Genomic DNA, 27,367 nt, shown 5'->3' with positions numbered 1-27,367 from the left:
TTCTGGTCTGTACAAATATCAGTATCAAAAGGACTAATTTTTTGTATTCTTTTTTTAAAAATTAATTTATTTAGTCAATTTATAACATTATTTCTTGATTACAAGAATCATATTATTTCCCTCCCTCCCCTCCACATACCCTTCCCACAGCTGATGCGCAATTTCATTGGGTATTACTTGTGTCCTTAATCAGAACCTATTTCCATGTTGTTGGTGTTTGCACTAGGATGTTCATTTAGTCTATATCCCCAGCCATGTTCCCTTGACCCATGTATTCAAGCAGTTGTTTTTCTTCTGTGTTTCTACTCCCACAGTTTTTCCTCTGAATGTGGATAGTGGTTTTTCTTGTAGATTCCTCCAAGTTGTTCAGGATCATTGCCACTAATGGAGAAGTAAAAGGACTAATTTTTGATAAAGAATCTCCCAAAGATTTTTATTAACTAACCCCAAATTGGCCTAGAAAAGTTACATATTCTACACAGAATATAAATCAGCACCAAATGAATCAAAATTGACATAAAAGTTCAATAAATGTCAAGAGTATATCTCAAAAAATGATGAAGGCAATAACCTTGGGCCAAATGTTTATAAAAATATACAAGAAATGGGAGCAGCTAGGTAGCTCAGTGGATAGAGTGCTAGGCCTAGATATGGGAAGTCCTGGGTTCAAATATGACCTCAGACATTTCCTAACTGTATGACTCTGGGCAAGTCACTTAACCCCCAATGCCTAGCCCTTACCATGCTTCTGTCTTGGAACTGATACCTAGTATCGAGTAAACAAAATAAAATGAAATTACCAGAACCACAAGAATATTACACATTGTAACAGGAATAATATATGGCAATCAACAGTGAAAGACAACTATTATCATCAATGTAAGGTTCCAAGATACTTCTAAAGGATTCATGATGAAAAAGGCTATTCACCACCATAGAAGGAACTAATGGAATCTGAATGCTGATTAAAGCATACCATTCTTCGCTTTATTTCTTCCATGAATTTTTCTCTAGTATAAAAAATAAGTTTCTTCTTTCACAATATGATGAACATGGAGAACAATCTATATTGTTTGCTGTCTTGGGGAGGGGGACGAGGTAGGAGGGAGAGAGAGAACATAGATTGCAAAATGTCAGAAAAGAATTATTTGAAATTGTATTAACATGTAATTTGGAAAAAATTTTAAAAGATTACACAAGAAATGATAGAGGGTATTATCAGTTTCCTATACCATACAGTTTTTAAGTTGTTGCCAAAAAAGAAATAAACAACACAATTATGTGATAACCTAATCTTGAAGTTATTTTAAAACCATAAAGCAAAACTATATTACAAACTGAACACAAAAGGGGGGAAAGGACATATTTAATACAAAAGAAAGGAAGATGAAGGAAAAGGTATTTTTTAAACCCTTACTTCCCGTCTTAAAATTGATACTGAGTATCGGTTCCAAGATGGAAGAGTGGTAATGGCTAGACAATAAGATTTAAGTGACTTTCCCAGGGTTACACTGATATAAAAGGCATCTATTAAATGCTTGCCCCATGCCAGGCACTGGAGATCTAAATACAAAAATTCTCCACTCACAAGGAATTTACAGTCCAGTTGGGGAATAAACAGAAGAGTAGTGACAGGGATAGGTATTCTGGATTGAAAAATTAAATAACTGGGGGAGGGGGAAAGTGCTTGGTATTTGGGGAGGACAGGAAGATGGTCCTAAATATAGCATGCTATTTCATATACATTAAAAGAAATTACAAATGAAAGTAGGTTAGGTTTTTTTTAAACCCTTACCTTCCGCCTTGGAATCAATACTGTGTATTGGTTCTAAGGTAGAAAAGCAGTAAGGGCTAGGCAATGGGAGTTACGTGAATTGCCCAGTGTCACACAGCTAGGAAGTATCTGAGACAAGATTTGAACCTAAGACCTCCCATCTCTAGGCCTATCTCTCAGTCTACTGAGCCAATTAGCTGCCCCCGGGTGTTTTTTTTTAAGGGTCCTGGTTTTCTCATTTCTAAAATAACACATTCTCCAAGGTTTCTTCTAAACTCTTTAACTTTTACATCATTACATATTAATATACATAGTAGCTACAAATAAAAATTAAAACTGGAGACAATGTTGCAATCAAATAGAAACTTTGTTCCTTAATAGAAACGTTTTGGAAAAGCAATATGGACTTCAGCTATCCCTTGCTATTTTTTAAAGTTTTATAATTGAACTTGGTCAACATGAACATTTCCTTATAAAAAGAAAAGGAGAATTGGGAACCATTGGAGTTTATTATTGAGTAGGGCAGAGACATAGTCAGATCTTCACTTTAGTGAGATCAGTTTGAGTTGAACAGAAGATGGGGGAAGATTTGAGAAAGGGAGAACAACCATCAGACTATTGCAATCCTCTAGCATGAGGTGATGAGGGCCTGAACCAGTGTAGTAGCAATGTCAAAGGGGAGAAGGGCATATTGGAGAAATGCTACAAAAGTTTAAGAGACAAGCCTTAGTACTAATAGCAATGCAATGATCCAGGACAATTATGAAGGATTTATGACAAAGAATGCTCTCCATCTCCAGAAAAAGTACTGTTGGAGTAGAAATCCAGAAGAAAACATGATTTATCATTTGTTCATATGGGTATAGGATTTGGGGTTTGGGTTTTAAAAGATTACTCTATTACAACTTTGAAAGAAGCTTGAAATTCTAAGAGGTGAAGGTGAGAAGACAGTACATTCCAGATGTATATTATGAGCTATATGGGATGATAACTTGAGTAAAGGTTCAGAGGTAAGAAAGAGCATGTTGTCCATGGGAAATATGTGAGCCAGCTTTGGTGGAATGAAGAATTTATGAAAAGGTATAATAAGGTGTAAAATGTATAACAAGTCTGGAAAAGGGAGGCTGGAGGCAGACTGTGAAGGGTCAATTTAAATGGTAAAAAGAGGAGTCGTAAGAAGAAGCCTAGTGTATTAGATATAGCATTACACTTGAAGTCAAGAATAATTAGATTCAAATCCTGTAACTCTGGGCAGGTCCTTTACCTAGGAAGACCTTCAGTTTCTTCATCAGTAAAATGAAATGGATGGACCAGAGATTTCTAAGGTCCCTTCCAGCTCTAAATCCAGGATCTTATTTTATTTTATTTTATTTGGGGGGGATTTATTTCTTTATTTTTATTATAAAGATATATATATATATATTTACCAATTATATAAGTTCCACATAAGTTTTCCAAAATTATATGATCCAAATTGTCTCCCTTCTTCTTTTCCCTCCCCCCTCCCAGAGCTGGCAAGCAATTCAATCTGGGTTATACATATATTATCATGCAAAACATATTCTTCATAGGATCTTATTTTAGAGGCAAAAAGAAGTCACTTGTTCAAAATCTCCTGAGTGGATATCCTATAGGCATCTTTGAATTGACATTTCCAAAAGAGAATTCATTTTATTTCATCTCTGACTCCACTAAAGCTTCTCTTGACATCTCAGCTTGTCCAGAGGATCATTATCCCTTCAAGTCATACAAATTCAAAACCTTGGAGTCATCCCTGACCATCTCCTTTCTCTCAACACCCATAGCCAATAATTTGCTAAGCCTTGTCAATTCTACCACCACAAGTGACAAGGGGAAAAGGAAAAGAACCTATATGTTCTAAAATATTTACAGTGACTCTCTTTGTGATGATGAAGAACTGGACATTGGGGGGATTTCTATCAATTGGAGGATGGCTAAACAAGTCATGTCACATGATTGTGATAGAATATTACTGTATTATAAGAAATGATGAACAGGTTAATTTTTTAAAACCATGGAAAAATCTACATGAAACTATGAAGAATGAAATGAGCAGGACCAAGAGAACATTATATACAGTAACAGAAATATTGTTTGAGGAATAACTTGTGTATGTCCACCTCCAGAAAAAGAACTGATAAATAGAAACAAGAAAGACATAATTTTAAATATGCATTTTTGGGGGGTCAAATGATGCCTTCTCAAGTTTGGACAGGGGAGGAAGGGAAGGAGGGAGATACCTGGGAACTTTGATGTTACAAACTAATTAATTAACTAATTTCAAAAAAAAAATTCTACTTCCACAAAATCTCTCCTATTTCCTTTTCTCCACACACAGAAAAATGGTAAGGACTAGGCAAACAAGGTTAAGTGACTTGCCCAGGTCACCTAGCTAGGGAAGTGTCTGAGGTCAGATTTGAATCCAGGTCCTCCCAACTCTAGGCCTGGTGCTGTCTAATGAGCTACCTACCTGCCCCCTTCTATACAAATTTGACCACATTCCTCCTACTAGTCAATGACTTAATACCTTCTATGACTACCCTATTATCTAATATAATAATAATAAGCATTTAGGTAGCACTAAAGTTTGCAAAGTTATATATATATATATATATATAAAAGCGTTGCACATAGTAAGTGCTTAATAAATGCATTATTCATTCATCTCATCTCATTTGATCCTATGAGGATAAGCCTTTGAGGTAGGTGCAATTTATTATCCCTGTTTAATATATAAGGAACCTAAGGTCCAAAGAGGCAGGGTGACCTATCCAAGGTCATATACCTAAAATGTATCTGAGCCAGGATTGGAATGTAGTCTTTAATAACTCAAGACTTTTTCTGATTCTAGGTCCAGCCCTAGATCTACTATGTCCCACCAGCCTGGCTTTACAAGGTGCCACCAACTCAGTTCTCTTTTTTCCCCCTTTTATTAAACCCTTACTTTTCTGTTTTAGTAACAACTCTAAGACAGAAGAGCCACCAGGACTAGACAATCAGGGTTAATTGACTTGCCCAAGTCACTTATCCAGTTACTCCTCCAATTTACCTTTCTAAGCTCTCTGAGTATAACCCTTCTTCACTCACCCTCTATTCCAATCAAAATGGCCTATTTATTGGCCCCCAGACTTGATATTTTATCTTCCACCTCCATATTTTTATAAAGGCTATGCCTTATGATGGGAATGAACTTTTTCACTTGTTTTTGTTTCTTAGAATCCCTAGTTTGCTCCAAGGTTCAACTAAGTGAGTTATGAGGGCCTCCATCCCAGGCATGTGATGACTTCCTCCCACTGGAATGGATGGATAAGAACAATTTCTTCCAATGGCCATGAAGGCAGATAGTGAAGTATGTGAAGTACATAGAATTTGATCAGACACTAAAGAAGCCTACTTTGCATGGTATGCCTTTACTGTTCCTACTTGTTAGTATTCTCTCTTTCTGCTCAAATTTTACACACACACACACACACACACACACATACACACACACACACACCTGTTTATGTGTTCTATCTCCTCACCTTTCCAAGTAGAATGTAAAATCGTTGAGGATAAAGACCCTTTTCCATCTTCTTTGTTATTCCCAGTATCTTACATATGGCAGGCAATAAATAAATGCTTATTGGGCTAAAGGAATAGATACCATGTTGTTGCTGTTTTTTTGGGGGGGGGTTGTTGTGTCTAAAACTGTGACTAAAATTATTGCTATTTGTCCTAGAACATTTGTGATCATAAGGATAGGAAGATAAGAAGAGGATGTAAGGAGTAGCCAATTAACCTCTCAGTCTCACATCAGTAAAATATACATACATTTCTTACTTCACAGGGCTGGTGTAGGGAAAGCACTTTTTAAATTTAAAAGAGAGCAGCTAGGTGGCTAAGTGGATAGAGCATCAGGCCTAGAGTTAGGAGGAGCTGGGTTCAGATTTGGCTTCAGATGCTTTCTAGCTATGTGACCCTGGGCAAGTCACTTCTCATTGCCTAGCTCTTACCACTCTGCCTTGGAAGCCAATTCACAGTATTGATTCTAAGATGGAAGATAAAGGGTTTTTTTTTAAGTGCTATATAAATATAAATTATTGAAGAATGTCAATAAAGTCCAAAGTGAAATCAAAGTATCATGGGAGGGAAAACATAGTATTTCATGTTGGAAAGTATCTTAGAGGTCATCTAATCCAACCTGTACCTGAACAAGAATGTCTTCTATAATACACATGACAAGAAATCATATAGATTTTTCTGGTACCTCCTTTAGACTATTCTTTTATGTATTATTTCAAAGGGAAAATAGTGGGGTTTTATCTACTCATACTAAAGCTCAAATTACATAATCTTCCCTTGGGTTGGTAATGTCTCAGATCATTTTTGTATCCCTAGCATCCAATGCAACACTTTTTTTTGCACATGTTTGGGGCTTAATAAATGCTTATATATATTCAGATATATATATATATATATATATATATATATATATATATACACACACACACATATGAATGAGAGCCATCTACCAATAGATAAAATGGTCAAAATATATGAACATGCAGTTTTCAATAAGAAAAAGGCAAGCTATCAACAACCATATGAAAAAATGGTCTAGTCAGTAATAATAGAAGATAAGCAAAGTAAAAGAGTTCTGAGGCTCCAGTTCACTTGTATTAGATAGGCAAAGATGATAGAAAGGGAAAAGGCAATTGTTCAAAGGATTTGGGAGCATAGGAACACCAAAGCTCTGTTGTTCGAGCTATATGTCAGTTCAGCTACTCTGGAAAGCAATTTGGAACAACACCCCAAAAGTTACTAAATTCTTTATACTCTCTAACCCAGTAACTACACAAGAGATAAAAGAAGGAAGGAAAGGTCCAATATATTTTAAAACATCCATAGTAGTATTTTTTTTTATATAGCTAAGACCTAGAAACAAAATAGATGGTGGGGGAGCATCAATTGGGGTATACAAGTTATGATATATGAATATAATGAAATATTATGATGTGAGAAATAACTAATGGGATGGACTCAGACAAATCTGGGGAGACTTATAGGACCTGACAGAGGAAAGAGAGCAGAACCAAGAGAATAATTAGAAAGATATCCCCTCAGATCTTCCCTCAGAACTCTGAGGAGAGAAATAGTAGTTATTATATGACTTCAACACTATAAAGGGAATTAACTTTGAAAGACTTGAGAATTCTGATTAATGCAATGAGCAATCACACTCTAAAAGACCAAAAATTAATGTTTCTCTTCTTGTGACAGAGACGTACTGAACTAGATGTTCAGAATAAGATGCCTATCTTCAGACAGTGTCTAGCTTTGTGTTACTTGACCATACTTTCTTGCTACAACAGAGGACTTTTTTGAGGTGGAGGAGATAGTGATTCCAATAAAAGAAAATAGATCATGAGAAACAGTGTAAAAATACTTAAAAGAAAGCACACAAGGAAGTTCAGAAAGAGACAAAAATGAGCAGGACAGTTTTGGAATTATACTGCTAAATTTATTATATACTTGAAAAACTAACTGTACATAATACAGATTCACAGTTTCCTATATAAAATTTTTTTTTGTTCTTGGCATTCAGAAATGATGGGGGGGGTTGTTGTTGTGTCAAGTTTATTATATTTAAGAAAAAGATTTTAAGAGCTTGCTAATTTTAATTATCATACCAATTCAGAGTTTTTTCTAACTCTAACTCCAGGCATTTTTACTGACTCTTCTATGCCTGGAATGCTTTCTCTTCCTCCCTCCTCACCTCTGCTTTCTGCAAACCTTGACTTCCTTCAAATCCCAGTTGAAATCATCTCTTCTAAAGGAAGTCTTTCCTGCTTTCCCTTAATTTTAAAGCCTTCCTTCTTTTGAGGATTTCCAATTTGTTATGTATAGGGATTGTTTTTATGTGGTTGTTTGCATGTCTCCTCCCATTTGACACTAAACTCCTTGAGAGTAGGGACTGACTTACTTTTCTTTGTAGTCTCAGCCCTTAGCTCTGGTACACAGTGAACTATTTGCTATCAAGCACATAGTAGGTGCTGAATAAATGTTTATTAACTGATTTAACCTCTCTTGGATTCAATTCTGTCTAAAAAATAAAGGTGTTGGACTACATGGCCTTTAAGAATCTTGTAACTAATCCTTTAGCTCCCTCTCTGCAGATCAGCTATGAGATTTTGAAACCAAGACAGGTTAATATAGAACTCCAAAAAGCATGAAAGGGGATGATCTAATCCCAGCCTTCTGTTCAGTAGCTTCCTGTTTTAACTATTCATGCTAACTAGGTCCAAAGTTCAGTTGTGGCTATTTTGCTGAAGGGTTCTCTCTAAACTCCTTGTTTTGAAAGATACCACTTCTCACTCTAGCTGCATCTCTGAGATGGAAGAAGAAGAGAGGGGAACCTTCAAAGAGATATAGTTATGATCTTAAGAACTGGTAGATAAGGAAAGGATGTAAGGGGCAATTACCTAATCTCTCAGTCTCACTACTGGTGAATAGTGGTGAAGATGATACATGCATTGCTTACCTCAGGGCTCTCTATGAATTGAAAAGTGCTATACAAATGTGAGTTTTATTATGGGAGAAAGGAGATAGAAAGGAGTGAAAAAAAGAAATAAAGTTGAGTGTCAGAAAGAAAAAAGCATTTATTAAGGGCCCATGATATGCCAAGCCCAACAGTAAGTCCTAGAAACACAAATAGAAAGGCAAAAGAGTACTTCTGTCCTCGAGGAGCTCACATTATAGTGGAAGAGGTTCTGGGAATCAGAGGTGTGACAATACATATTCGAGTTCTCAGCTTTTAAGTTAAGATGGGAAGCCTCTGGCTCTTTGGAGACAAAGCAGATGAGGGCAAATTTAATGCACCTCCTATAGTGCCATTTCCATTTATAAAATAATATGTTTCAAATTTGATTCATTTGACAGCCCTAGGATCTTGGTTCAAATCCTGCCTCTGGCCCTATTTGATTCATAACAATGCATTTTTCTATAGTATCAGTTCATTGATAATCATTTCTGTTTCCGAAGTTGATCCATCTTGACAAATTCTAGGGACATGAGTTCAACTCCTACCTCTATTAACTATTTGGTGAATGTGATTTCTAAAGTATTATTTTCATTGATAAAACTATTATTTCTGAAGTTGACCCAAGAAGAGCACAGGGATCTGGTATCATTCCCACCCTTCACCCCACCCCCGTCCTCTGCCTCCGCCCCTCAGTCTACACCTACCCGGCTGCGTGCCCTAAAACTCAGGAATTGAACCCTCTTCAGCCTCGGCCCCCGGCCCGGCTCTCCGATCATCGGGATCGCGCAGGCGCTAGATTTGAGGGCCACGGTCTCCTCACTGCGCCTGCGTGGATCCTGGCTCCTCCAGGAGATAATTATGGTGAAGTCCAAATATACCATAGACAGGAAAGGGAAAGAATGGTGGGGAGGGGAAGGGAGAAAAGATACTGACACATGCGCAGTAAGTTATCTAGCGTCTCCCCCTCTCCCTCCCCCACCCCCCCCCACTGCCTCCCTACATCTTCTAGTCTACAACGCAACCGGAGCGGCTAGGTTCGGTGCATGCGCCCTGCGAGCAGCTGGCCGGCAGCCCCGTGGGCGGTGGCTGCGGCGGATCCGAAGCTCAGGGATGCCACGGGAGATCATCACCCTGCAACTGGGCCAGTGCGGCAACCAGAGTGAGAGCCAGGTCCCTCGGCCATGCAGCTGATTTCCTCCGCCGGCCCGCTCTGAAATCGTCCCGGTCCTGCCTAAGTCATAGGGAATCACCTACATCCATCAGTGGTCGCGATTCCATCTGCCCCCCTACCCCGAACCGAGAATTCCGAGTCCGACCCCCTTGGGGGTACCATTCCTCCTGCCCCTGAGTGCCTTGTCCCATCAGGACCCAAATGTCCTGTTCACCAGCCCTGGGCTTTGACTGGTCCCATCAGGACCCAACATTCCAAGTCTCAGCCCTGATGGGGGATATGGGGAGGAGTTGGGAGGTGATTGGTCCCATCAGGACCCAAAGGTCATATATCACAGCCCAAGGGGGAGATTGGCTCATTTAGGGGATATTGGTATAGGGGATATTGGTATTCTGTCATACCCACAGTTGGGTTCGAATTCTGGAAACAGCTCTGCGCTGAGCATGGCATCAGCCCGGAGGGCATCGTGGAGGAATTTGCTACTGAAGGCACTGACCGAAAGGATGTCTTTTTCTACCAGGTGCCCCCCTGAGTACACTGGGACAAAGAATTGGGCATCTAGAGGGCATGGGGGCATTAGAGAAGAAGGACAGGATCTAGCCAGAGGGAAGCAAAATGCCTGCCTTTCTGGTGGACAAAAGGTCCACAGTGGATGGCATGGAACAGAAAGAAAAAAAGTCCAGAACTGTAAGGGTGAAAGGCTAGAAATTAGGTAGGTCCTGGATTACAGGAGTCTCTTGTTTTGTTTTTTGGTGTTTGTTTGTTTTTGTTTTTGTTTTGTTTTTATTCTGACAGGCAGATGATGAGCACTACATCCCAAGGGCTGTGCTGCTGGACCTGGAGCCCCGAGTAATCCACTCCATTCTCAACTCACCCTATGCCAAACTCTACAATCCTGAAAATATCTATCTATCTGAACATGGTGGAGGGGCTGGTAACAACTGGGCCAGTGGTTTCTCACAGGTACCTGATAGAAGATCACAAATAGGAGAGTTATATACATGGCCATCTCTTCTGGAGATACTTCATACCTGTCCCTAAGGCTAGATGTCCCCAAATAGCATTTCTCTATTTGGGTAGGTGGGGGACCAATACATTATTTCTCAGATGAGCATAAAAGCCAGCTGAGGATTTGACTAGATCTATGGGAAGCAGTATATTAGAAGCACTGTGTGAGCAGGACAAGGACTAAATTGGAGTTTTCTGCAGTAAATATCTCCCACTTGGGGTCAACAGCTCAGGCTTTTGTTGAAAGAGGACTTTGGAGAAGTCAACTGTGTTTAAAGGAAGAATCCTGTGTATTGTGAGGAGAAACTGAAGATGGATATTCTCTGTCCCTCTCCATGTCCCTACAGGGGGAGAAGATTCACGAGGACATCTTTGATATCATAGACCGGGAGGCAGATGGCAGTGACAGCCTAGAGGTGAGGGCCCCAAAAGAACTTGGTAGAGGCATAACAACATGATATGGCTAGGAAGAATGGTCAAACACCCACTGGTATCAGCCTGGACTTTGTAGCAAGGGAAGGTAGAAGTTGCAATGAGCTGGTTGGGTCAGAGTTCCAAGGGGCAGTTTTCCAACTGACTCAGTTTGGAGCTGAAGGTGAAGAAGAAAGGTGTGTAGCTGAGACTCCCAAAACAAACCACCTATCAAGCAACTGGCCTTTGAGGATCAACTGGCTGAGGATGAGAGGGAAATCTCCAGTCTTCCTGGTGGACAGTTTGACTGGGGAAAAGACCTCTACCTTGCTGGGACCATCTGAGGACACCACAACTTGGATTCCTGATACCTGACCAACCATTGACTCTGTGTGTGTGAGATTCTGGGTTTACTGTGGGATTTATTCTTAATAGTCTTTAGTTAAGATAGGTAGACAGTGTAAGCTTAGATAATCAAATATAGTGGGTAAAAAGTCAGATGCTATCCTTCCCTTTATTCCTTTCCCAACATCTTCCCCTTCTCTGTTAATAAGCTCAAGTTATTTAAATGTGATATTTTCCCTTGTGTATAAACCCTTTCCCCTTTCCTAAAATCCCCATAACAACTTGCAGGGCCTTTCTTGATATTCACAGACTTTCTTGAGTCTCCAAATCTTTCCCACCTTGTTGGGTAAATGTGAAAATAGAACCATGTTCCCAGTGTCTTGAGACCTAGAAACACTTGTTCTGGGACATGAGGCCAAGAAGATTTGGGAAGGACCATTTATCACACAGAAGATGATCAGTTCTCTACTCCCTCTCTATCCAGGGTTTTGTACTGTGTCACTCCATTGCTGGTGGAACTGGCTCTGGCTTGGGCTCCTACCTCCTAGAACGACTGAATGACAGGTGAGTTTGTATAAGGGTTCATCTCTTCCTTTTCTGTGAGGCTGGGTGGAGAGATAACCAAACCCCTGGTTCACTAAGTGACCATGGCAGCCTGGCACATTTGTGGCTTTATTTTGGAATGAAAGACTAGCTGTCCCCCTTTCCTGGTAGGAGAGTTGAAGTTAGCACCTGATGGTTAGATTGTGCACCCAGGAATTCTCTGGAAGCAGGATCTCTAGGAGAGTTGGGTGATTTCTGACTTCTCCTCTTTCCCTGGGTTTTTGGATACTTCTTTATGCTCTCTCTTTCTTTACCACTGCCCTCCAAAACAATCATGGAATGTAAATAGTCATCTTTATTCACTTTTCTCCTTACCATTACCTTTCAGATACCCCAAGAAGCTGGTGCAGACATACTCAGTATTTCCCAACCAGGATGAGATGAGTGATGTGGTTGTACAGCCTTATAACTCACTGCTCACCCTCAAGAGACTGACACAGAACGCAGATTGTGTGGTGAGCCCTTGGGGAGAGAAGTCAAGGTCCTCCCTTGCCTATATAAAATCCACTTATCCTATCCACAGCCAGCTGTGCCCTCTCCTCAGCAGTCATAGAATCAAAAAGTATTTATTGAGCACTCAGTGGGTGCTTAGCATCTTAGGGATGCTGGAAGCAGGATGGGGCAGAAGTAAAAGATTCAACTCCTTCTTGCCCATTCAGATCTTGAAGTCTGTGAGCCCTTGGGGAGAGAAGTCAAGGTCCTCCCTTGCCTATATAAAATCCATTTATCCTATCCACAGCCAGCTGTGCCCTCTCCTCAGTAGTCATAGAATCAAAAAGTATTTATTGAGCACTCAGTGGGTGCTTAGCATCTTAGGGATGCTGGAAGCAGGATGGGGCAGAAGTAAAAGATTCAACTCCTTCTTGCCCATTCAGATCTTGAAGTCTCATGTAGGAGGTATAATACTATGATAAGGAATATGTGTGTGTGTGTGTGTGTGTGTGTGTGTGTGTGTGTGTGTGTGTGTGTAAGATGATGAAGGAGAGTAAGCACTGAGCCCAGAGTCAGGAAGATTGATCTTCCTGAATTAAAATTCAGCTTCAGATACCTACAAGCTTTGAGACTCTAGGCAAGTAATTTAGTCCTGTTTGCCTCAGTTTTCTCATCTTTCAAATGACCTGGAGAAGGAAATGGCAAACCACTCTAGTATCTTTGCCAAGAAAACTTCAAATAGGGTTACTAAGAGTGTGACATAACTCAAAAATGACTGAACAACAGCAGTTATTCAGCAAGCCTTCCCTGCCACCATCATGGAAGAAATCAACCTGTTTTCTGGCAATTTGGGGAGATTTAGCTCATTCCCCTGACTTTCCTCTGATCTCTCAGGTGGTACTGGACAACACAGCCCTGAATCGGATTGCTACTGACCGACTGCACATTCAGAACCCATCCTTCTCTCAAATCAACCAGCTGGTGAGCCCTCTCCTTTACCCACATAGATCTGCTTGGTTTTAATCACTTCATGCTGAGTTCATTCTAGGGTCTTTCATGGCCAGGAGCCAATGCTGCAACTCTCCATACCTCTGCTAGCTCTGCTGCTGACCTTCCAGACTTCAAAATTATGAACCATTCCCCATTCATTTTGTATATTGTCTTCACCCGTTAGAATGTAAGCTCCTTGAAAGCAGGGGCTGGCTTTCTTTTTGCTTGGATTTGTGTTCTAACTCCTTGCCTGCACTTGGCAGAGTGTTTGGCACATAGTAAAAGCTTAATCAGTCTTTCCTTCCTTCCTTCCTTTTTACGACCACAGGTGTCCACCATCATGTCGGCCAGCACCACCACCCTGCGCTACCCTGGCTACATGAACAATGATCTCATTGGCCTCATCGCCTCCCTCATCCCCACACCCAGGCTCCACTTCCTCATGACTGGCTACACCCCCCTCACCACTGACCAATCTGTAAGCAGATGCCTTCCCTCTTGACTCCCCCTCCACTCGAAATCCCATCCTCCCTAAAGTATGTCAGGATCTGTGCCCAGTAGGCAGAGACTGAGTGGGCCTGACCACTGCCGTTCCCTTCCCTGCCGTGTGCCATGACCCTGCTTCTGGGAGCAGACCCCAGAGGCTGTGGGCTCAAAGCCTGGAACAAAGTGTGCAACTCTCTCTCTTCCCATCCCCTCCACCTTTTTCCTCCCTGGCAGGCAGAAGGGCTGTACTGGACAGTTTGTCTTTCCCTTCTAGTATTTGAGTCCCAGACTTTGGGCTGATGAAAACTGACTCTCTGCCCTTTGCCGGGCCCTTATGGCCTACAGCACCAATTGTAGGTAGTATAACGCCAGTACGTGGCTGCCCCCTGGATGTACCAGGTACAGTAGGGTTAAATCCTGCCTCTGTTACTTAGTATATGTGTGATAAAGGGCAAGTCTTTTAACCAACGTGCGCCCCAGTTTTCTCATCCGTAAAGTAAAAGTTCTAGGCATAAATCTATGATCCTACAGTATGATTGAGAAGGAAATCAGCACTATTAAGAACCTGTGCTAAATGCTATATAAATATCTCCTTTGATTCTCACAACCCTGGGAGCTAAGTACTATTATTATCCCCAATTTATAGATGAGAAAACTGATGCTTAGAGAGAGGTTAAAGCCCACAAAGGTAGTAAGGGTCCAAGGCTGAATTCGAACTTGGGTCTTCCTGACTCCAGGTCCTATGTTTGCTGCCTCTGACTATTATCCACTCATACTGAGCCAAGGGACAAATTGGAGATGACTGGATTCTGATTAAGCCCACATTTTTATGCCAGAAGTCTGAGCCTCCCACCACTAGATAGATATTTTGGGCTGCATCTAGGGTAGGGGACACAAGAACTTTCACTCTAGTATATATGGTTTTGTAAAGACTTCACTGGACTCTTCCTGGCTAGCCCCTGCCTCTTCCCATACTCCTGGAATGGATCCTTATATCCTCCTCCTTTAGGTGGCCAGTGTAAGAAAGACAACAGTGCTGGACGTGATGCGTCGGCTGCTGCAGCCCAAGAACGTGATGGTGTCCACAGGCCGGGATCGCCAGACCAACCATTGCTACATTGCCATCCTCAACATTATCCAGGGAGAGGTAGACCCCACCCAGGTGTGTAATTCCCCATCCCCCTCACCTAAAACCTTCCCTCCACATGATACTTCTTAGAGTTAAGAAAGAGCCCCAGGACCTTCAGGATATTCAGGGGCTGAGACATGCAGTGGAAAGTGCCTCCCTCATACCTTGATTCTCCCCCACTTATGCCTAAGGTCCATAAAAGCCTGCAAAGAATCCGGGAAAGAAAGTTGGCCAACTTTATCCCCTGGGGTCCAGCAAGCATCCAGGTGGCACTATCTCGGAAGTCTCCCTATCTGCCATCTGCCCATCGAGTCAGTGGACTCATGATGGCCAACCACACCAGTATCTCCTCTGTGAGTTTGCCCTAGCCCTCTCCCTCTGCCCATACTCATGTTTTCTCCCATGAGTCTATTTCAAGCTGCCTTTCTCACCCTTCCTCCTTTTGCCACCTTCCCCCTTCCTATCCCAAATGTGCCTGGTACTGCTTCCTAAACTCCCAATTCTAGGCTCTGTTCCCTGAGCCACCTAGCTGTCCTGGGAGAAGATAACTTGAAACCCACCCTCACAACCTCCCAGACCAAGGCCATGTTCTCCACTTATTTCTCTGCGCCCCTTCTTCCACCGTTCCTATTCCAGCTATTTGAGAGTACATGCCACCAGTACGATAAACTACGGAAGCGCGAGGCCTTCCTGGAGCAGTTCCGCAAGGAGGACATCTTCAAGGAGAACTTTGATGAGCTGGACACATCGAGGGAGATTGTGCAGCAGCTCATCGATGAGTATCACGCCGCCACCAGGCCTGACTACATCTCCTGGGGTACCCAGGAACAGTGACCTCCTAACTGCTCCAAGGATGGTGGTTCCTACATTTCACAGATTTTAGTGTAAGGTGCCATTGTGATCTAGTCTCCCTTTGATCCCTTCAGACACCTTGGCCTCCAGCATGGATTCATCAGGCCTGCTTCTTTCATTCACCCATACCCTTCCCCCTTAAGGATACTCACAGGAAAAACCCAACAGTGTAATTATGTAGTCTTCTTCTATGTTGATCATCTCCAATAAAACATTGAATAAGAACCATGAGCTGTCCATCTATGGGCTTTGCAGGCAGGGGTCTTTAGGTTCTGTCTTATCAGTCATGGATAAGCACTGGGTTTATATTTAAAAGGTTCCTATTTTAATCTAAAAGTAATTTAAATCCAGGGGCAGCTAGTTGACCCAGTGGATAGAGTGGTAGGCTTAGAGTCAGGAAGAATGGAAGTTCCTGAGTTCAAATTCAGCCTCACACACATATTGGCTATGTGACCCTGGGCAAGTCATTTAACCCTGTTTCCCTCAGTTTCCTCATCTGTCAAATGAGCTGTCAAAGGAGAAGGAAATAGCAAACCACTTCAGTATCTTTGCCAAGAAAATCCCAAATGGGGTCACAAAGAATCAGACATGGCTAAAAAACCACTGAACAATTTGAATCTAAACCATGGGTGAAGTTGGGCAAGTTCTTTACCTTTCTAAGCCTGTTTCCTCATATGCAACAGAACTAGCCTTGACAGAACCCGGTATTTTTAAAAAAACCCTTACCTTCCTTTTTAGAATCAGCACTCTGTGTTGGTTCCAAGACAGAAGAGTGGTAAGGACTAGGCAATGGGAGTTAAGTGACTTGCCCAGGGTCACATAGCTAGGAAGTGTCTGAGGCCAGATTTGAACCTAGGACTGCCTGTCTCTAGGTCTGGCTCTTCTTCTGATAAGAAGGAACTGGATGCCTTTTTTTTTTTTTTAAGGCAAACAGGGGTAAGTGACTTGCCTAGGGCCACACAGCTGGTAAGTATCTAAGGCTACATTTGAACAAATGTCTTCCTGACTCTGGGCCTGGTACTCTCTCCACTTTACCATCTAACTAGTTGCCCAACCCACTACCTTCTGATACCACCCATTCTATTTTTGGATGGCTAAAATTGTCAGCAAGTTTATATCAAACCTAATTTGCCTCTGCAGTTTCTACCCATTGTTCCTACTTCTGCCTACTAAGGTAAAACAGAACAAATTTAATCCCTCTTCTGCAAGAACGCCTTTTGGTTACCCAAATTCCCTCTAACCTTCTAGTTCTTCTCTTCTCCAGGCTCAGATTCAACTGATCTTCATGTAACAGGTCCCCAAGGTTCTTCTAACTATAAATTTTATGAGTTGGTGGTTGTGAGGGGGCAAAGATGTGGACAGTTCAAGAGTGAAGGAGGATGGATTAAGTAAGAGGCAGCCATCTGAGCCCTTCACCTTTTGACTTTTTTAAAACCCTTACCTTCTGTCTTGGAACCAATACTGTATATTGGTTCCAAGGCAGAAGAGTGGTAAGGGCTAGGCAATAGGGGTTAAGTGACTTGCACAGGATCACACAGCTAGGAAGTATCTGAGGTCAAATTTGAACCCAAGACCTCCCTTCTCTAAGCCTGGTTCTCAATCCACTGAGCCACTAGCTGCCCCTCTCCATTGGATTTCCAAACTCTAGGTAAGCTAACAGAGCAGGGTATTGCTTTCTTTCCCAAAGACCCCAACTTCTGGCCTAGCAAGGAGTAAAGGGAGAAAGACTGACCATACACCAAACAGACTCCTCTGTGATTTTGACATCCCTTCCCAATCTAGATTGCTTCCCTTTAATTTATGATGTCAATACTGCCCTAACCCTCTTTCTAGTAAGAGGAGATCAGAAGTGCTGGAGTTAGGGTGTGGGCAGAGACTGGACACCTGTACAGGAATTTGGAGGTGTCAGTCCTAGTGACTCAGCCTCACTCTAGCCTCAGGGACGCCAAAAGGTCGCCCCCACATCATGAGGAGGATGGAAGGGGGACTAATTATCTGCTTCTGCTATTGCCCTATTGCTTCACCCACTATCCTTGGGGCAGCATCTTGGGCTGTCAGGGGTTAAAGTCATAAGGTCAAGATGGGTGGTGTCTCCATGATGACCAGGCTCCTGGCAAAAGCTCAGACCTTGGAGGTGGGAGGTGGGGTCTAATCCCAAAGGAGAAATGGTGGACCACAATTTAGGCTAAGGCAGTCAAGGACTGTTGACATCACTCTCATAGGAAGAGTTTGTGTAAATAAAGATTTTTTTTCTTTTCTTCTACAAATAAATTAAGAAACACTAGAAAATTGTCCGTGCCTGTCAAAATCCTGGCCCTTGACTGAAGAGGGAAGGAGATGACAGGGTGCCCTGTCCCTGCAGGGCTAGTGTGTTATAGTGGGGTGGGTCAGTGGTTCTCTAATTCTCAGAGCAGTCCAAAACTCAGGGAGTCTGAAGGATGTTCCTGTGTGGGCAAGCCAGGACTCCATCAGTGCCCCAAGCTTCTCAGTTGCTGATGTTCAAAACGGCCAGATTATACTTGGTGGTCATCAAGGCCTGGATTCTGGCTGACCAGGGAGGGTGTTATTTGTAGGTCTGGTGTGGTGACAAGGTTGCAGGATCTGTCAGGAGTGGAGTTAGCGAGGTAGGCATTCACCAGATGCATTATCTCTTCCACCTTGAGAAAACCAGAAAGTGAAGGATAATAGACAGGGAGGTAGATCATTGCTCCTCTCTTTATACTCCCATCTCTTGGCTACCTTGCCCCCCCCCCTTTATTCTGCCACTTCCAATTTACCTGGGGGCTCTGTAGGAGCAGCTGGCTGTCCCCAACCTTTAGAGCCAGAGTGTGGGGGCCTGTCAACTGGCAGGCAACCACATGACCATAGCTGACATTGTGGATGGGCTCAGTTTCCCCTGGTCGAGATAAGGACATGGTTTTGGCCCCCACACCAAGGCAGAGCTGCTGGGGGACACCACCTCCAGTCTCCTGTTGGACAAAGGAAGACAGTAAAGTCAAGGAGGAGGGAGCAGGAAAATGGTTGTGCTTAGTTAGGCAATACTAGATCCTAGGAGGAAGCAATCGGATCCAAATGGAACCTATAGGATGGGTACCCACGGTGGGAATATTCTGGGGACAGAGGAGGATTTCGTGTTCGAGGTCCCCCCTCCCCACCCTTTTATGAAAGAAAGGGCATCCCTGGAAAGTAGGTACTGGGCTCCCAGGGACTCTGGTGGGAGAATCCTGAAAAAAGGTAGAAGAGGTCTGGGTGAACTTCAGGCATTTTCTCCGCCTTCTCTTCTCACCGTGCTCAGTTCCAGGACGTCATATCGGGCAGCGCCGAAACCTGGACACTGTGCAGCTAGTGCCAAGTAGGTCGCCATCGCCTCGGCTTGGCCCATTCCCCGCAGCTGCTTCCATCCTCCCAGGACAGCCGCGGCAGCCCCAGTGCCTCCCCCCTCGCGGACCACGGTGCCCCCACTCCGGACCGCGCCCCCACGCCTGGCCCGCCCTGCCTTCCTCTTGGCTAAGCCTGGACTCCAGAGTGCCCCGGCCAGCAGGGCAGCGGTAGGAGGAGCTCTAGGGGTTGGGCGGGGTGGGGTCTCTCGGGTCAGGGCTGAAGCGGGAAGCAGGCGGTCTAGACGCGGAAGAGGAGCCAGAGGAGAGAAGTCTCGGTGCAGACTTTGTAGGCGCAGGGCGGCCAAGGCCCTCAGCGTGTCCTCGGGCGGGGGCGGCCGGCCCCGCAACAGCAGAGCGTGGGCCTGTAAGGGGTGACACCCATGTAGGGACGGTGAAGACAAGTTGCAGGGTAGGGGGAGCCCAGGATGCAAAGCATAACTTAAGTGATCGTTGGGCAGAACGGATAGGCGGCTAAAGGGGAATTTAGGGTATGGTTCAGTGGGGGGTATGTGGGTGTGCTCATGCGCGTGTGCGTGAATATTTGTGTGTTCGCGCGCGCTCACGCGAGTAGTGCCAGTATTCAGGGATCCACACCTGCTCAAATAGGAAAGGTAGTTCGTGCCCGTCTGGAGGCAGCCCCTCAGGGTGCAGAGGTCCGTGTAGACGCAAACACAGCCTCCAGCCCGAATCTGGAGATTCTGCCTCCTCTGCTGTCAAACTGCGAAGCAGAGAGACAGATAACGAACCGGCTTAGGCGCAGGAGATCAGACGACCCCAGGCGCTGAAGGAACAAAGCCAGGGGAGGGATACGGGGAGGGGCCTGAAGAGGTTGGAGGAGGGGCAGACTTGGATTTGGAAAAGTGGCCAGCCGCCAGAAGGGGGTGGTCCAGGGGAAGGCAAGGAGAGGGGGAAGGGGCGAGGACTGGAAAAGGCAAAAGCTAGGACGAGCACTGGACATTTACTTCTCAAACCTGGTGAGCACGTCAGCCACTAGGACCCCTCCAGCCAGGGCCCGCTCCTGGGAACCCCTCTGTTCGTAGAGCGCAAACGCATTTCGGCTCCGAGCCAACCCCAGCCGTCCCACAAGCTCCCGCGCCACCTGATAGGGGGTAAGGCAGGCGAAGAGAGGTGGCTGAATGTCTCACTCCAACCCAGGGCCAAGGAGTCGTGCATCACTAACTAGAAGCTCCAACTCCTGTATGTTGCAGAAAAATAAACTGAGACCCAAAAGAGTTAAGTGACTGGACGATGGTCACTCAAGGTAGTTAAGAGTTAGAGACGACTCCTGACTCTTGCTCTTTCCTCATTTGGTCTAACTGTCCCAATCTCAGAGGTCAGAACAAAGGGAGATAGTGTTGTAAAAAGTTATAGGTTCAAAATGTATACCTGGAAGGGACCTTAAAAGTCATTTAGGGAACTGAGTGGTTCAATAAATTGAGAGCCAGATCTAGAAGCAAGAGATAACTGGGTTCAAATATGGCCTCAGACACTTCCCAGCTGGGTGACCCTGGGCAAGTCACTTGACCCCCATTGCCTAGCCCTTTCACTCTTCTGCCTTGGAAGCAGTACACAGTATTGATTCTAAGATAGAAGGTAAAGGGTTTTAAAGAGTTACTTATTATGGGAGCAGCTAGATGGTTCAGTGGAGTGAAAGCCAGACCCAGATACAGAGGTCCTAGGTTCAAATCTACCCTCAGACACTTCCTATCCTCAGTTATCTAATCCTTACCACCCTTCTGACCTAGAACCAAAAGATAGTATTGAGTCTAAGATGGAAGGAACCGGTTTTTAAAAGTCATTTGTACAAGTTCCCTCCATTTTACAGACCAGGTAGAATCTTTTAAATCTATTCAGTTAACTTCTTGGTTTGGTGGTGGTGGGGGGGGGGGGGTTGTTCTTGGATCCCAGGTTAAGAACTCTTAGAACATCTCCAAGGCTCCTTCCACTTCATGCACTTTGAGTGTATAACTTAAAGGTGGTCAAATCCTCTTGGGTTACAGGTTTCCAATGTCAGTAGTCATAGGGCAATATCCCAATACTCACCTCCGAAGCAGTAGTGTGTGAGTCGATGGCCACGCTGCAAGCCCCAGCTCCTGGACAGTGCACAGTGCATAGAAGCTCCTGCCGCTGGCTGAGAGCTGAGATCTCAGCCAAAGAAGGCACCAGCTCCCTGCCCCGGGTCCGCCCCAGAGCCTTCCTGATGAACCGGGTATACTCAGCCAGCTCCGTATCAGGAAATGCTCTCTCTGTCCTGGGAAGGATATTCCGGCTCAGGACACTAGCAAGTATCCCCTCCTTGCCCACAGGGGATTCCTCACTCCCTTCCATTGTGTGCCCTCCAGCCTGCAACTCTCCTGGTCCTCTCATCTCAGACATTCCTGTCACCTCTAAATGTTCTGTTCACATCTTCCTCCATCTGTTTTCTCCACAGTTCCTTCCCTATCACTGCCCTCCACATCCTCCACCTTTAAATGAACTCCATTCTTGTTTTATGATTAGCTCAGAGCCCCTACCTTCAGAGTCCCCTTCTATTCAGCCCTCATTGAACCTCTAAGGTACCCATCATTCTCTGGTTGCCCTGCCAGCTCTCGATCTTCTGCTCCCGCCCTCACCTCTCCAGGTGCCCCAGCAGATGCCCCCGAACGACCCCCCCAGGCCGGAAAGTGCAGCTCATGCAGCAGAGTAGCTGCCAGTATCGCAGGGCAGCGGGGCTGTGAGGGGCGGGGGACTCCGGGGGCCCTGCAGGGCCCGAAGTCTGCTTGGCCAACTGCAAGAAGAGTTCGTCCCGGAGCGCTGGCAGGTCCCGGCAGGTCTGGAGCACGCCCTGCATCAGCGGCCCGGGGCGCCGCGCCCCCTCTAGGGCCTGCAGGGCCAAGAACAGCCGCACCGCCTCCTCTCGAAGTGGCGCATAGCCCGGACCTGGTGGAGAAGTGATGAGGGTTGGGGGTGGGGATGTTCAAGGCAGATCACACAGGACTAGGGGTCTACAGGAAAGACAAGGGGGGCCCGGAGAAAGGGACTCTGTGAGGTAGATATCGAATGCTATCGTTTTCAGTGTTGTAGTCGGAATCTGGACTTCAACGCCAGCCCGTCCACTTTGCCAGGGACGCCCATTTATTTCCATTCTTGGTGCTTCGAGTGTGGAGTCCCGGATTTGGGGTGTGTGTGTCATATTTCCCTGACTTCCGGTCCCTGAAGCTCTAGCCTACTCACCTGGAGGGCCAACCCCATAAGGCAAAGGCAGGAGTGGGGCGTACAGGGCGCTGCTTGTGTGCCTCAGGATCGGGTTCCGACGATAAATCAGAGCCACAGCCTCAGAGTCTCCCCCACTCTCCTGGAGGGAGATTGGAGAAAGGAGTGCATCGCGGGAATGGGTGTGAGATGCGGGGCGGCTCTCCGACCTTTCCTAATCTCTCTATTTGGCATTGGAAGACCACTATTATCTCCCCCTTATTACAACACACCCACCTCGCTTCCAGATTCTCTCATACCTGAATATCTCGAAGTAGGAGCTGGGTGGGGGTCTCTAGAGGCGCCTTCCCCGCAATCACACCCCGAAGTGCTGCGCCCCAGCGAGCAGCCTCCGCTAGCCGAGAGGAGCAGAGACGGACACTATGTTTTCGGCCTGACACTGTCACTGACCAGAGACCTGGGGGTAGAAGGAGAAAGAAGGATCACCACCCCATTAGCTCTTCGTTGAAGAGGGATGGCAGTGTCGAGGGAGAAAGAGGAAAGAGGAATAGGATTGGCTCGGGGAAAGAGTCTGTGCTAAAGATCTTACCGGTTTCCTTGGGCTTGCGCTCAGGGCCAGACACAGAACACAGACTGGTCAATACCAGGCTCCCGAGCCGCCTGGCACCGCGTCCGCTTCCACTGAACTGGTCCAAAGAGTCACGCGTGAGCACAAACCAGGCCCTGCGGGGGGGCAGCCAGGGCCGGGCCCCCCCTACCCTAGGCTCCCGCTGCAGCCAACCTGTTGGGAAGGGAAGGACAGAAAGAAGGGAAATTAGAGGGGTAGAATTTTACTATTAGGCATGTTGAGAATTCAGAGTTGAAAGTGTTGAAGTAGGGGTTCCAACTGATGGGAAGGGATCCCCTACCTTTGACGATGATGTCTGGTTCCTCTTCAGGGGGTCCTCGCTCAGGGATAAGACTTCTTGTCTCCTCTGAGCCCTGCAGCCTAGAAAAGGCAAAGGGAGCGGTTAGTAGGTCTGGGAAACTATCTCCCAGAAAGAGGTCGAACCTAATCCAATCCGATCCCATCCAGACCCAGTATTCCCTTGGCAAGAAAGGGATCTGGAATTCCCGTAGTGGGCGGGGGGAGGGGGCGGAGACTGCAACGTCTCAAGAGGAGTCCCTCCCCTCCCAGGCTGTGGGAACCGCTAGGCAGTTCTGACCTCGATCCAGAAATAGCTCGGACCACCAGTCCTTCTTCTACGTCCCCTACCAGACCGCCTCCCTTACTATCCACCCCCCTCCCGGACCCCAGCCAAACCGCAGCGTCCGGCTTGGAGCTGCTTCCTTATTGCGTAACCCGGCGGGAGGGTGAGGACTAAAAGGAGTGGGGGTCTCTGGGATCAGCGGCCTTGGAAAGATAAAATGGGAGGACAGTGCGAAAGGAATGCGCTTACCTGTCGGAGCCCGGCCCGCTTCTCCCGGGCTGTGTTAGCGTCACCTCCAGTGGGCCCTACAGCGGTGGGAAAGAGATGCCAAAGGATCAGAGGCCTGGCTACATTGCATCTCTAGACTTTGCCTTAAAGGCTCCACAAATTAAGGGATTAATCAACAAGAAGTACGTGGTTATCGCTTCTCCCAGGGTATTTGGGAAATGGAGCTCCTCGACTTCTCCCCTCCTTTCAGTCAAAAGGCGCTACAGTGGTAGGATCTGGAGTGGGACCATGAAGTTTCTCTATATTCTAGTTTATCCTCCTAAGATATATTCAATTACCCCTTTACCAGTTTCCCCTTCCCTCCCTCTGAATAGGTCGGTGCAAGCAGCTAGGAGACAAAGGGAGAAGGGACTCCTTCATATAACGCTTCAAACGCTCCTTATTTCACCCCAGGTCTGGGAAGGGTTTCCCCTACTGGAAGCACCCGGAGGAGAGCATGCATTGGGGTACACTAGGAGTCCCCTTTCCCTCTCGATGAGTCTGGACTTCTAGCTCACCGGCCCAAGACATCTCCCCCAGTTCTCCACCAGCCTCCTGGCGCTTCTGTCAAGAAAGGGACTCGGGAAAGAGTCCATAAACCCGCCCGGGAATCTCGCCAGGCGGGAACCGCGCCACGGTACCAGTGTGCCCCGGGTCGGGCAGCGAGGAGAGAAAGGAGGAAGAGGGAAAGAGAGAGGGAGTGGGGTGGGAGGGGGGCCTGGGACACCTGTCCTCAGAGCTCCAGGGAGTGGAGGGTGGAGAGAGAACGTGGAGAGGTGAAGAGAGCCGACCCTGTCCAGGGTGAGAGCTTGGGGTCTGATTCGATCCTCCCTAAGATTGTTTAGGTTCCTTCTCCTAAGAGGTTTCTGTTCCTTCTAAGGTTCTCAGTGGGGATGCCAGCTGAGACTTTTGGGGATCAAAGCACATCCTTGTCCTCAGTTCACAACCACTCACTTTTCTCTCTCTGTCTCTGTCTCTGTCTCTGTCTCTGTCTGTCTGTCTGTCTGTCTGTCTCTCTCTCTCTCTCTCTCTCCTCCCCCCCTCACTCCCCGCCCCTCTATATTTATCCTCCCTCCGCCTCCGCCAGGTGCTGGCGCCGGCCCTGTGGTGCAACCCGCCCCACCCGGGCACTCAGCCACCGGGCCTGCCAGGGACCCCAGAGCGGGTGGGAAGGAGGACGGGAAAGATTGCATTGACCCCCCCCCCCCCCCACTGTAGAATGGAGATTCTTGGTTTATGCCGATGGATATGGGAATGAGGGTTTATAGCCTACCAACTCCTTGCCTCTGTTTCCCCAAAAGGGCAAAGTCAAGTGAGTTGAGTTGTCTTCCCCCATTCCCTGGAGGTTTTCCACTGACTCACCCCAGGGGGAGGAAAGCTCAATCCCGGGTGGACGAAGTGTTCAAGGGTCTACTACAGCAGGGACCCTAACCCACAATACAAAACTCAAGCTCAGGTTCTTTCACACCCCGCCCCGTTTCCCCAAGGGAATTGCTGCCTCTGGACCCAGCCCTGGCAGGCAGGGAGCGGATCGGACTCAGGAGTCCGAGTCGCCCAGCCGGACTCTCCACATTCCTCTGTGCTGGCGGAGGCGGAAGGAGACGGGACGGGACGCGGGCCAGGAGGAGAAGGGAGAGGCCGGGCCAGGCCGGGCCACGCGTGACGCCTCCCCTGCCTCTGGGCCCCAGCAGGTGGACAGCGCCCCAGAGTGCCCCATTGGGGCCGTCAGAAAGGTCCTGCCTGGGGTTGCCCCTTTGCCCTCCTGAGAGCAGAGGGGAGAAACCCTAAGGCTAGGAGGAGAGAAGCTTCCCTTCCTCCGCCCACTTTGGCCTCTCTAAGGGACCAGGATGGCACAAGGGTCTGGAGGAGAAGGAAAAGACGCCCGGTTGGAGAGAAAGAATAGAACTGCAGGCCTCCCGAACTTACCCTCCCGCAGCTTGCTGAACCCGGAGTCCGGAGCTCAAAGGTCTCCTCGTCTTCGTCTTCGTCCGCGTCGCCGCCAAGCTCTCCGTCCCCGTAGTCCCTCCGCAGTAGAGTGAAGCCCCGACGGCAGCAAAGGAGCCACCAGAGCCCCCCTGGAAGAGGCATCCGGACAGCAGGGGGCTCGGGGGCGCAGGCGGCCGCGTCGAGCCGCAGGGGGGGATTGATGGTGGGGGTGGGGAGTCGCGGAAACAGTCAGGTCGCAGGACTTGGGCCAGGGAAGGAAACAACGTGCGGAGCTAGGAGGCGGAGGTATAAGGCAGGATCAGAGGTTGGGGTGCAGTAGGACTCTATCCAGAGCCTGGGGGAGATTCAGTGTCTAGGACGTTGGGGCGGGGGTGGGGGGACACGCTCCAGGTCGGGGGGAGGAGGTAGCAATGTCCGGAGCTGGGAAGTAGTGTCTGTTGTAGTGTCCGGCCCAGTGGGGGGCAGTGTCCGGTGCGGTGTCCAAAGTGGGCAGTTATTCAAGCTCCAGGGAGGGTCGTGTCCGGTGCAGCGTCCGGTGTCCGGGGCCCGGGCCGCGCGCGCTGCGCTCCCTGCAGCCCCGGGACTGGCGCGCGGGGGGCGCGAGAGCAGCGCCTGGGCTCCGCCCCCCCCTCCCGCACGATTCTTTTTGCCGCCCCCCCTCCCACCCTTCCCTTCTTCTTTCTCTCCTCCCCTCTCCCTGAACAAGGCAGGGTCTGGACGCCGTCACGGCCTCTTCCGACCAATTCCGGTGCCTGGCGCCGGGAGTTTCAGCCAATTGGGTGACGGAGGTAGCGGCGGGTTGCATCATGTGCCCCCTGGCTTAGTGACAGCCGGGAGGGGCGGGCTAAGGAGAGCGAGAAAAGGAGCGAAGGGATGTTAGCCACGCCCCGGTCTCTGAGGTCCTGAGAGGGTTGTTCGACGCCAAGACAGCCCCGCCTCCACGCTCTCTTTTTTAACCCTTTAGCTTCCTTCCCAAAGAACTTGAACTTGATGGGGGGGGGGGGCGGTGCTAAAGATGATGGACTCGGGGTGTAGTTTGAAAGATATTTTTCTGGACATGGCCAATACAGGAATTTGTTTATGCATATTTGTCTCTAGGTTTGTTTGTTTGTTTTTTTAGTGGGGAGAGGAAGTAGGCGAGAAGGTAGGTTTTTAAAAAATTAAAATAAAAAATAAAATTTCAAACAAACAAAAAAAAACAACTCTGGAAGAAGGCTCTTCTTGGAGTAGATTCCTCAGTGGCAGGGGGACAAAGCGCGTGGGGGACAAAAGAGAGCCCGGAGAGAGGTCAGGGTCCCATTCTCGGACCCTGCGAGATCTGTGCCTTGGTCCCTGGGCCAGGTGTGGGAAAGCTATCTGGGTAGGTCTAAGTGGGAAGGATGTTTCCCTCCATCTTTTGGAAAGGAAACTTGTTGCTTTCTATCCGCGCCCACCTCTTTTCCAGGCGGGGAAAAATAAGGCAGCACTTACGATACACAGGGCAAGAATCAGAATCTGAAAATTCTCGAGTTCAAAATCCCCAAATTTTGAACCAAAGCCCGGGAGTTCTAGGGTAGGTATAAATATTACTTCCTCCCAGCTACCTCTCCATCTCTATTTCCCTCCTTGACACCTCCATCTCCCCCAGACGCTAGTGGTCCAGGGTA

At 46.8% G+C, this 27,367-nt stretch overlaps 2 protein-coding genes and 1 long non-coding RNA gene across 9 annotated transcripts in view; 1 reads left to right on the top strand and 2 right to left on the bottom strand.

The window, feature by feature from the left end:
- LOC100011615 (tubulin gamma-1 chain-like) overlaps positions 1-15,970 on the top strand; it is a 32,856-nt gene extending 16,886 nt beyond the window's left edge. The window contains exons 2-13 of one of the 4 annotated variants that reach the window (XM_056816717.1): positions 5,012-5,197; positions 9,328-9,477; positions 9,897-10,009; positions 10,285-10,452; positions 10,845-10,913; positions 11,738-11,817; positions 12,185-12,311; positions 13,183-13,269; positions 13,607-13,756; positions 14,774-14,926; positions 15,085-15,246; positions 15,530-15,970. In XM_056816717.1, coding sequence (XP_056672695.1) covers positions 9,429-9,477; positions 9,897-10,009; positions 10,285-10,452; positions 10,845-10,913; positions 11,738-11,817; positions 12,185-12,311; positions 13,183-13,269; positions 13,607-13,756; positions 14,774-14,926; positions 15,085-15,246; positions 15,530-15,727 — 1,356 coding nt within the window. In that variant the 5' untranslated portion in view covers positions 5,012-5,197; positions 9,328-9,428 and the 3' untranslated portion in view covers positions 15,728-15,970. Of the gene's footprint in view, positions 1-5,011; positions 5,198-9,095; positions 9,478-9,896; positions 10,010-10,284; positions 10,453-10,844; positions 10,914-11,737; positions 11,818-12,184; positions 12,312-13,182; positions 13,270-13,606; positions 13,757-14,773; positions 14,927-15,084; positions 15,247-15,529 lie in introns of those variants that run through there. The other 3 variants (XM_056816716.1, XM_056816719.1, XM_056816715.1) reach the window with 3 other exon arrangements.
- Positions 38-9,158, bottom strand: LOC130457217 (uncharacterized). The gene is made up of 2 exons (XR_008916359.1): positions 9,023-9,158; positions 38-381 (listed from the first exon to the last, which is right to left on the bottom strand). It is a non-coding gene; the product is annotated as an uncharacterized LOC130457217 (long non-coding RNA).
- Positions 15,971-17,973: 2,003 nt separating the features above from the next.
- Positions 17,974-26,532, bottom strand: PLEKHH3 (pleckstrin homology, MyTH4 and FERM domain containing H3). 4 transcript variants are annotated; one of them, XM_001365533.4, is made up of 13 exons: positions 25,701-26,383; positions 23,757-23,812; positions 23,226-23,305; positions 22,907-23,098; positions 22,617-22,774; positions 22,339-22,459; positions 21,738-22,044; positions 21,169-21,376; positions 20,088-20,224; positions 19,720-19,843; positions 19,032-19,487; positions 18,523-18,714; positions 17,974-18,402 (listed from the first exon to the last, which is right to left on the bottom strand). In XM_001365533.4, the coding sequence occupies exons 1-13, from the start codon at positions 25,860-25,862 to the stop codon at positions 18,259-18,261; spliced, it is 2,337 nt and encodes a 778-aa protein (XP_001365570.1). In that variant the 5' UTR covers positions 25,863-26,383; the 3' UTR covers positions 17,974-18,258. The 4 variants fall into 4 exon arrangements, with proteins under 4 accessions (XP_001365570.1, XP_056672690.1, XP_056672691.1 ...); XM_056816712.1 differs by having other exon boundaries at positions 20,097-20,224; XM_056816713.1 differs by lacking the exon at positions 19,032-19,487 and having other exon boundaries at positions 25,701-26,532.
- Between the last annotated feature and the right edge of the window lie 835 nt (positions 26,533-27,367).

This window comes from Monodelphis domestica, chromosome 2 (genome assembly GCF_027887165.1).
Source record: "Monodelphis domestica isolate mMonDom1 chromosome 2, mMonDom1.pri, whole genome shotgun sequence".
NCBI classification, from domain to species: Eukaryota; Metazoa; Chordata; class Mammalia; order Didelphimorphia; family Didelphidae; genus Monodelphis; species Monodelphis domestica.
Note: the sequence above shows the minus strand (reverse complement) of the source record. Positions and strands in the feature narration are given on the sequence as shown.

What these genes read in the sequence shown, in the direction of transcription:
- PLEKHH3 (XM_001365533.4), bottom strand. Translation starts at nt 25,862, where the DNA reads ATGCCTCTTCCAGGGGGGCTCTGGTGGCTCCTTTGCTGCCGTCGGGGC. An exon ending in AGCGGGCCGGGCTCCGACAG is followed by an intron (nt 23,306 to 23,756) that starts GTAAGCGCATTC and finishes TGCCTTTTCTAG; the next exon opens with GCTGCAGGGCTCAGAGGAGA. An exon ending in ACCAGACATCATCGTCAAAG is followed by an intron (nt 23,099 to 23,225) that starts GTAGGGGATCCC and finishes CCTTCCCAACAG; the next exon opens with GTTGGCTGCAGCGGGAGCCT.